Source organism: Babylonia areolata, chromosome 29, assembly GCF_041734735.1.
Source record: "Babylonia areolata isolate BAREFJ2019XMU chromosome 29, ASM4173473v1, whole genome shotgun sequence".
Taxonomy (NCBI): domain Eukaryota; kingdom Metazoa; phylum Mollusca; class Gastropoda; order Neogastropoda; family Buccinidae; genus Babylonia; species Babylonia areolata.
In genome coordinates, this window is record NC_134904.1 from 19,270,595 (window position 1) to 19,281,074 (window position 10,480).

At 41.6% G+C, this 10,480-nt stretch overlaps 1 protein-coding gene across 1 annotated transcript; it reads left to right on the forward strand.

Annotated features, from left to right (window-relative positions):
* Positions 1–2,724: 2,724 nt before the first annotated feature.
* On the forward strand, positions 2,725–3,492 carry LOC143302255 (GTP-binding nuclear protein Ran). Its single transcript, XM_076616846.1, has one exon. The coding sequence runs from the start codon at positions 2,775–2,777 to the stop codon at positions 3,414–3,416; it is 642 nt and encodes a 213-aa protein (XP_076472961.1). The 5' UTR covers positions 2,725–2,774; the 3' UTR covers positions 3,417–3,492.
* Positions 3,493–10,480: the final 6,988 nt, after the last annotated feature.

The window sequence follows — 10,480 nt, forward strand, 5'->3', positions numbered from 1 at the left end:
CAAACTGTGACTATACAAGTGTACTTGGGGTAGGGAGGATGAGGTGGGGGAATTTGAATGGGCGTCTGTGTGCATGCATGGATGTATGTAGGGGGTGTATGTGAGTATGTGTGTGTGTTAAAACATTTTTTGAGATATTGATATTAATGAAATTTGGTAAATTGATTTGTAATTATGTTGTTGTTTTTTAAATTGATGTGACCAAGCGCGCTATGCTTGCTCCAACACTATTCACGCACAAGCCAGAGCAGACGACGTTTTCTCTCCTAACCCTTGCACAGAATATGTGACGTCACTCTGCTTACATCATTTTGTCCTGGCCAGACCACCTGCTGACTGCTAGACCAGTGTCGCGTCGCGATACGTCATTGGCTGAGAGCAAACTTGTGTTTCTGTTCCACAATATTTAATTAATAGCTCTTTTGTCGGATCAGTAAACTACTAGTACTATATACTGGCAGAATCGTCTTAATTCCATCTTTAAATCTATTCCATTTATGTTCGCCTACGTTAAACTGATCTAACGCAGTTTGTAATTTTCAGTGATGAGCTCGTTAAAACTGACCCTGTTCAGGTGACTTAAATTAAGATTATAAATTTATCTTAAATAGCCAACACTTCATTTTATACTCATTATAAAGTAGGTGTTGAGCTCTTTCGTTTGCAACTTATCCGACGTAAATCGGTTCAGGAATCATTTAGAAATCTATCACTGAACACCTTTAAACAAACACAATTGTCATCGGATTCTCCGTGATTAGTGACGATCTGCTTGCAAGCACACGTGACGCACTTTGCGGTCCGCTAAACTTGCATAAATTGGCACAGTGAATGATGAGTGGTCATTTTCATACCTGGTCAGTCATCTGACCAGAGCCTGCTCTCTCTCTCTTGCTGTGTCGCGGGCAGTGTGTCGTGTGTGTCCCCACAACAGCTGACACCTCGCTACGTATCGCTGCACTGTCTTCTCTTAGCATTGTCTTCTTCTCTTTTAGTTCTTCTTCTTAGTTCTTCTCCTAGTTGTCTTCTTCTCTTTTTATCTTCTCTTCTCTTCTATTCTCTTCTCTTAGGTTTTCTTCTCATCTAATATTGTAAATAAAACAATAGAAAAACCCATTTGTGACTGGCCTCTATATGTTCCTGGCCTGTGCGTGGGATCTTGTCTATCCTTTCATTCAATCAATCATTTAGTTAAGTCTTTTGTGCCGTACCCTTCAGTAACCACTCGGGACACGGCTACAAAAGTGGCGTCGCCGACAGGATTGAGATCCATCACAACATAGGTCCAATTATTCCCTTTAAGGTTTCAGTTCTTTTAACCAAATTCAATCCATCCCTAAACCACAGCCCTTTACCACCAAGTGTACCTTTTTACAACTTGGCGCTGTGAGCATTGGATGTGCTTATTCTCTAAATATCTCTTAATAAATCAAAGCTCATAGCCAAGCTAATCTCTATCACATACTTGGCGCTGTGAGCTAGGATCGTACAGGGACAAGAGGTAGTACTAACAGTCACATAGGGATAGTCTAACATAGGAGAAGAGAGAAGACAGTGCAGCAGGTACGTCAAGTCCACAACAAGAAACGTCGCCCACATCAAGATGGCCTCAACTGACTTCCTGCCCAAACTCCCGACGCTATCCGGTGAGGAAGGCAGCAGTGAGGTCGACGACTTCATCAGTGAGGCCAGACTGATACTCCAGCTACAGACCCTGGATGATGCGACAGCCTCTCTCTGGCTGATCTCAGCCCTTGCCGGCAGAGCTCGCCAGCAGATCGTCAGGCTGCCAGCGACCGAAGTGGACACCCCAGCCAAGATCCTTCACATCATTGAGGAGAACTGGGGAGAGCAGCGAGATGCCACCGACCTTGCCACTGCGTTCTTCAACAGACAGCAGCAGCCCAAGGAGACGGTGATCGACTACGCATCACATCTTCGGTACCTGTGGACCAAGGTCAACAGGGCTGAAGATGGGATCATGCAGGTGCCAGCGACCATCCTCCGCAACGCCTTCGCCAGAGGTCTTCAGCCAGCTGCACTCAGGCGCGATGTCAGGCGCTTCATACGAGACCACCCTGACACCACCTTCGAGGCAGCTAAGAAGGAGGCCCTGCGATGGCTGCGGGAGGACAGCCACACCTACAACACCTGCCCCGGTGTAGACAACACCACTGTTGTCCACCTACAGTCTCAGCTGGCCGCACTCGCAGCTGAGAACACCAGCCTGCGACATCAGCTGCAGTCACCCATGCCAGCACACAGCCCACATCCTTCAAAACCTGCGCTTCATCTTCAACACTGTGTCTGGTGTGAGAGGCCCGGTCACACCGAGCACCAGTGTCGTTACAAGCGACGCTACCAGGCCAGGCGACAGAATGCTGACCACCAGCCTGAAGTTCCAGCCCACAACCAGTGTGTCGCTCCTACACACACTGAGCAACCTGGACCAACACCAACTCCAGCTCCAAACCAGAGACGCAGGAGACGCAGACAACGGAGGCACCACAGCATCACACCTGATGCTGTCGTCCCGCACTTGTCTCCACCTGTCATCAGCCCCGTACCGCAGAGGTCCAGCCAACAACCACCCCTGTCACGCCTACAGACCCGGTCTCACTGCACCACCAGGGCGACAAAGTGACTGACACTGACACTGACAGTGACAGTGGTATGTGGCTGACCAGGCCCATGCCAAGACCCAGGACACCAACCCAGCGAACTGCTCAGAACTGCGCCATTCTTGTCGTCTTCGTCGAAAAGTGAACCAGAAGATGGCAGCTGCAGCGCCTACTTTTAAGTTGGTGCTTGTTGGTGATGGTGGTGTTGGAAAGACCACATTTGTCAAACGTCACCGTTCTGGAGAGTTTGAAAAGAAATATGTTGCCACACTGGGAGTGGAAGTCCACCCTCTGGTCTTCTACACCAACAGAGGAGAGATCAAGTTCAATGTGTGGGACACCGCCGGTCAGGAGAAGTTTGGTGGGCTGAGAGATGGTTACTACATCCAGGGACAATGTGCCATCATCATGTTTGACGTGACCTCTCGGGTGACCTACAAGAATGTGCCCAACTGGCACCGCGACTTGGTGCGTGTGTGTGAAAACATTCCTATCGTGTTGTGCGGCAACAAAGTCGACATCAAGGACAGGAAGGTCAAGGCCAAAGCCATTGTCTTCCACAGGAAAAAGAACTTGCAGTACTACGATATCAGTGCCAAGAGCAACTACAACTTTGAGAAGCCGTTCCTGTGGCTAGCGAGGAAGCTGGTGGGTGACCCCAACCTGGAGTTTATAGAGATGCCAGCCCTGCTTCCTCCAGAGGTCACCATGGACCCCAACTTGGCCAAGCACTACGAGGAGGAGCTCAAGGTTGCACAGCAAGTGGCTTTGCCAGATGACGACGAAGACATCTAAACGTCTGATCCTCTTCAGCTGTGCAAAGAAAAGACTTTATTGTATTTGGGGGGGATAGGTGGTTTGCTTGGTGTCGTAGCAGTATTCCATTTGATTCTTAACGTCACAGTCAGTGACGTCTCTCGACACAGATAGTTTGTTCCAGAATGTTCTAGTGAGTGCGTAAAGTTCATTCACCACTTAATGGTTAAGCCATGGTGGTTCTTCACTTACTATCTGGTCTATCAGTTTGCCAATATTATATCTAATCCACTGATTCATTTGAGTCACTTTGACACAGTATAAGCTTTATCTAATCTATACTGTCAGTGTACTTTCACCAAGTCAGCATCACTTCAATCACTTTAATTGAGCTATTTAAATGTATTAGAAATGTCATTTGATGTCAGCGTTTGGTCTTCACACATATGCATTATGTTGTTGCGTATCCCAAACCCGAGTGATAGTCTTTCCATGTAGTATGTATACATGTGCTTTACTGTTCACTTGTGTTGACATCTTGTACTAATGACATTTGTTTATGTCATTCCAGGCACTGTCTTCTTCTCATTGTCTTCTCTTAGACTAGTTCTCTTCTAGTCTTCTTCTCTTTTTCTTCTTCTTCTTAGTTCTTCTCCTAGTTGTCTTCTTCTCTTAGGTCTTCTCTTTTTATGTAAATAAAACAATAGAAAACCCATTTGTGACTGGCCTCTATATGTTCCTGGCCTGTGCGTGGGATCTTGTCTACCCTTTCATTCAATTAATCATATTTAGTTAAGTCTTTTGTGCTGTACCCTTCAGTAACCACTCGGTACACGGCTACATTGATATAATTGTTTTTTGTGTTTTTTTGTTGTTGTTTATTTTCTCAATCTGGATTTTCTTTGTATTACTCAGTTAATCTTTATTCAAATGGTTGCTAAAATGTCAGTATAATAAAAAGTTAATCTCTAAAATGTCAGTACAACCAAAAGTTAATCTGACAATAAATGGTTTCAGTCAGTGTGTGTGTGATTCTGTTTTTGTCGTTTGTAGTTAGTATTTATCCTTGGTAGCTTGGTGTTTTGTGTCTAATTTTCCTTCTTTCTCGTGTGTGGATCTTAATTGATTCTTTATGTAATTCCCCCCCCCCTTTTTTTTTGTGTGTTATCCTCCAGGGCTGGGTGAAAAAAAACCCCATATATCATTGCTTATCTCATTACCCTGGTGAAATGAAATTTTGTTCGTTAGTTCGTTCGTTAGTTGGTTCGTTCGTTCGTTCGTTCGTTCTTTCTCCCACACACTCAGTCCCTGGAGTGTTTGAAGTCAGGCCTGATAACATGTCTCTTAACCCATTACTATGATTAAGGCCTGTCCCTCCCTACCATTTAACAACGTGCCTTTACCATCCAGACTGATTGCTTGATTATGATGTGTGTGTGTGTGTGTGTGTGTGTGTGTGTGTGTGTGTGTGTGTGTGTGTGATATGTTGTTACTTTTGATCTTTTTTTTTTCTTTTTTCTTTTTTGCGTTATACACCATACCACTCTATTGCTTCTTTGCTATTACTGTAAAACGCCTTGAGGCGCTCTATGAATTTCCATCATCATCATCATCATCGTTATTATTATTAATAGTAGTAGTAGTATCATCTGTGCGCCCTACCTCTCTTGGCCCTCCTGGCTGTCTTTATCCATCTGGTGTCCAGTCAAAGGCTGCAGGATGCTCTTGGGTGTGCATCTGGTGCCTTTCTTTATCCATCTGGTGGCCAGTCAAAGGCTGCAGGATGCTCTTGGGTGTGCATCTGGTGGCTTTCTTTATCCATCTGGTGGCCAGTCAAAGGCTACAGGCTGCTCTTGGGTGTGCATCTAGATGGTGGCTTTCTGTGGACATGTCCTGTCCAGCACCGTCTTCTTGTTTCATTTCAGTTATTTGCCTTATGTGTGTCTTCCCCCTCACTATATATATATATATATATATCTATATATATATCTATCTTTTTTGTCTTGTTATTTTATTCAATCGTTGTGTCATGTTCTGTTCTACTTTCTATTCCATTCTACCTTGTGCACAATAGTAGGCCTCTATCTCCCACAGAAGTTACACAGAAAAAACAAACAAAACAAAAACAACACAAAAAAACCAACAACACCCACACATCTACATAGATCAACAGGAAGTGGTGACTCAAACTATGCGATTCGGTGGACGTGGTTGACTGATGTGCAAATCATCACTATCAGTATCACTCTCAGTAGCTCAAGGAGGCGTCACTGCGTTCGGACAAATCCATATATGCTACACCACATCTGCCAAGCAGATGCCTGACCAGCAGCGTAACCCAACGCGCTTAGTCAGGCCTTGAGAAAAATAAGATAAAATAAAATAAACAAACAAACTAACTAACTAACTAACTAAATGAAATAAGAAAAGAAAAGAAAGTAACAAAACAAAACAAACAACAACAACAAAAACAAAAAAAAATAAATGAATAAATAAATAAACAAATCACAAAACTTGTAATTACATACCATTCGAAAAGCTAGAAATAGGCGATCTAAATATGATAATCTGGTGATACATTTTGAAACTAGTTATTAAAGAATCGCCGAATAACTTGAAAACGTGAGATTAAAATGTGCCTACCATTTAGAAAATTGGGGATCGTTACTTTCAAGAAAAAATAGCATTATTTCTATCCTTCAAATCATAACGGGAGCAGAACATCAGACGGACAGAACGAAGTGAAAGATTCGTCAGTTTCTTAAAAAAAAAAAAAAGAAAAAAAATTGAGAGATCGATCGTATTGCGCTGATTGATATTTTGAGGAAACTATGTTTTTTTTCATGAAAGTACTGTAAGATTTCTTGACCTCTATATTCTTTTTAATTAACCAGTTTCTGTCTGAGGGAAGCGTCAAAGAGTGTGGACTAATTCATAGTTATACGCATCTGCTTCGAAATAAGAGAGCAGATACTGTTCATCTTTTCTACTTTGCCTTCTGTTCCTTCTTTATTGAAAAGTTAATTAACCTTTAACTGACAATCGAACTGCTGCTGCAAAACATTAAGTAAAAATGAAAATATAAATGATTTTTTTTTTAAACGAAGAAGAAAGAAAAGCCAGTCACAAGCGGAAACGAAGAACTTAGAACTGAAGCATTTAGTGTGCGCAACAATCCAGATGTGATAAAAGCAGTTGTTGTAGTACTGATAATAATATTGATACTACTACTACTACTACTGATGATGATGATGGTGATAAAGCTATGTGTTTATCATAAAGCTAAATCTTATGTAGAAACTAATCTAAAAGCAGAAAACTGGAAACGAACCTATCGGTGTTTATGACTTTACTGTCAGATTATTTTTCGTCTGTAAACCACCACAAAAAATCGCCTTCAGTAGAATTCCTGGTGTTGTTTAAAAGATAATGATAATAAAACGAAGGACTAACAGCATTGCAGAATGGACAGACAGGAAAACCATGTGCAGAGACTCTGGCTTTGACACACAAGTTGACAGACCTGGAGGAATCTGGTGAACTGTTGTTTTGTTTTGTTTTATTTTGCTTTGATCTTCTGTGCAGTGCGCCGGGGACTCTTCACAGAGTTGAGGGAGGCAGGAGACACCGCAGAATCTTTTCACACAATGTGGCAGGAGACAACACAGAATCTTTTCACACAATGTGGCAGGAGACAACACAGAATCTTTTCACACAATGTGACAGGAGACAACACAGAATCTTTTCACACAATGTGACAGGAGACAACACAGAATCTTTTCACACAATGTGACAGGAGACAACACAGAATCTTTTCACACAATGTGACAGAATACAACACAGAATCTTTTCACACAATGTGACAGAATACAACACAAAATCTTTTCACACAATGTGACAGAATACAACACAACACATAATCTTTTCACACAATGTGGCAGGAGACAACACAGAATCTTTTCACACAATGTGACAGAATACAACACAGAATCTTTTCACACAATGTGACAGGAGACAACACAGAATCTTTTCACACAATGTGACAGAATACAACACAGAATCTTTTCACACAATGTGACAGAATACAACACAGAATCTTTTCACACAATGTGGCAGGAGACAACACAGAATCTTTTCACACAATGTGACAGGAGACAACACAGAATCTTTTCACACAATGTGACAGGAGACAACACAGAATCTTTTCACACAGTGTGCCAGAATACAACACAGAATCTTTTCACACAATGTGACAGGAGACAACACAGAATCTTTTCACACAATGTGACAGGAGACAACACAGAATCTTTTCACACAATGTGACAGAATACAACACAGAATCTTTTCACACAATGTGGCAGGAGACAACACAGAATCTTTTCACACAATGTGACAGAATACAACACAGAATCTTTTCACACAATGTGACAGGAGACAACACAAAATCTTTTCACACAATGTGATAGGAGACAACACAGAATCTACTCATACAATGAGACAGAATACAACACAGAATCATTTCACACAATGTGGCAGGAGACAACACAGAATCTTTTCACACAATGTGGCAGGAGACAACACAGAATCTTTTCACACAATGTGACAGAATACAACACAGAATCTTTTCACACAATGTGACAGAATACAACACAGAATCTTTTCACACAATGTGGCAGGAGACAACACAGAATCTTTTCACACAATGTGGCAGGAGACAACACAGAATCTTTTCACACAATGTGACAGAATACAACACAGAATCTTTTCACACAATGTGACAGGAGACAACACAGAATCTTTTCACACAATGTGACAGGAGACAACACAGAATCTTTTCACACAATGTGACAGAATACAACACAGAATCTTTTCACAATATGTGGCAGGAGACAACACAGAATCTTTTCACACAATGTGACAGAATACAACACAGAATCTTTTCACACAATGTGACAGAATACAACACAGAATCTTTTCACACAATGTGGCAGGAGACAACACAAAATCTTTTCACACAATGTGACAGGAGACAACACAGAATCTTTTCACACAATGTGACAGGAGACAACACAGAATCTTTTCACACAATGTGACAGGAGACAACACAGAATCTTTTCACACAATGTGACAGACTACAAAGCCTTTCACCAAATCCAATTCGTTTTAAACTATTACTATTATTTTATTTTTACAGTCACCAACTTTGTGTAACAATCTACCTAATGACCATTTTTTTTTCAAAAACTCATCAGACAGGCATCGGAAGGATCATATTTTCCAGATAGATTTCTCGTTTGGAAGGTACACACACACACACACACACACACACACACACACACACACACACACACACACACACACACACACACACACACACACACACACACACACACACACACACACACACACACATATTATTTCACATATTCAGACGAAAGTCTGAAAATAGCCGAACAGCGTTATGATATAATTGTTGAAATATATCATCTGTTTCTTTGACCCCCCCCCCCCCCCCCCCGCCCACCTCCCACATGTTGTTTTATCCTATTGTGTGACTTTCTATTGAACCGCACCCCACTCTCCCCTCCCCCCACCCCCCTCCCCCCCCCTCTCCCCCCAAAAAAAAACAAAACAAAAAAAAACAACCAACAACAAACAAACAAAAAAAACAACCCTAAATAGCATCAAAGGATTTGGCAGATCCACCTGAATTCCCCACCTCTCCCTCTCTCTCTCTTTTATAGGAACAGATATGTGAATTAAGTTGATGGCGCCTTTTGTGCATGTGAATTAAGTTGATGTCGCCTTTTGTGCATGATTTCATTGTTTTGTACTCCTTGACAGAAGGGCTAATGGCTGTTGTCAATGAAAATGTGTCAGTGTCAGTGTCAGTGTCAGTCTCTCTCTCTCGGTCTCTGTCTCTGTCTCTCCCCAAATGATAGATTGGAAGACTAAGCCATGCTTAAAATCTTAATCCTTGAATAAAAGCGTTTTGAAATTTTCTTTCTCTCTCTCCCCCCCCCCCCCCCTCTCTAATTCCCCCCCACCCACACACACACACACCCCCCCCCCCCTCTCTCTCTCTCGCTCTACTTCTATGTGTGTGCTTTAGAGTGTGTTCGTTCTTTAGTTTAGCGTCTTTTCACTATTTGTGATATTAGATGATAAAAAAAGAAGGGTGGGTGGGGAGGGAGGAGTGGAAGAGAAGCCAGGAAGCAGAAAAGGTAAAAAAACCAAAAAAAAACGACTGAAAATGCGTAACTAACATGCAATTAAATTTCATAGTAACAATTCATTAATGACAATGATTACCAAAACCATGAACACAAAGTGCATTAAAGGAATGTAGAAATAGGGCTATGAATTGATGCCTTTGAAAGTTTGACCATAAGAACCTCATTAGAAATAACTTTCCAAAAATCGTCTACAGAATAGTTATTCTCATTGAAATACTTGGGCAAGAAGGTACGTAACTGCTGACAGTGAAACAAACAATGATGCAAGCTGAACTGCTCACCACAGATGCATATAACATTTTTACTATACTTTGTCTTCAGCGCATCAAGTTTTATACGGAAGAAAGTAAAGGTTATTAATCTTGTATAGCAAGCTGATTTTCTAACGTAGTGTATACCTCTTTCACGGAAAGTCGGACAAGTATTTTTGTCGATTTTTCTTAATCTTGTGCTCCTCTTTTAGCTGCTTTATCAGCAGTTTCATTGCCATGAATGCCCACATGAGAAGGCACCCAACAAAAACTGACATCAGTCCCTTTAATTCTCAAACAATGTACCAACTGATTTGCCTCGATAACTAAGTCAGGTCTTGTTTCAAGGCTGAATGATTCTAGAGCATAAAGTACTGATCTGGAATCAACAATTAATGATACTTTCGAGAAAACTATTTGATGGCCCATCAAGCAGTTCAGAGCTTGTACATTAGCAATTAGCTCAGCCGTAAATATGGAAAGATTCTTTCCAACAGAGTAAGATTGTTCAACTTTAAAGGCAGGATCAGAAAAAGCCCCGCTAGCATTTTAGTCATCAAGAATCGATCCATCTGTAGATATATTGAGACAATTCTGGTACTTTCTGCTGTGTGTA

Bases quoted from the DNA above. Each gene is read 5' to 3' on its own strand.
- LOC143302255 (XM_076616846.1), top strand. From the start codon at position 2,775: ATGGCAGCTGCAGCGCCTACTTTTAAGTTGGTGCTTGTTGGTGATGGT.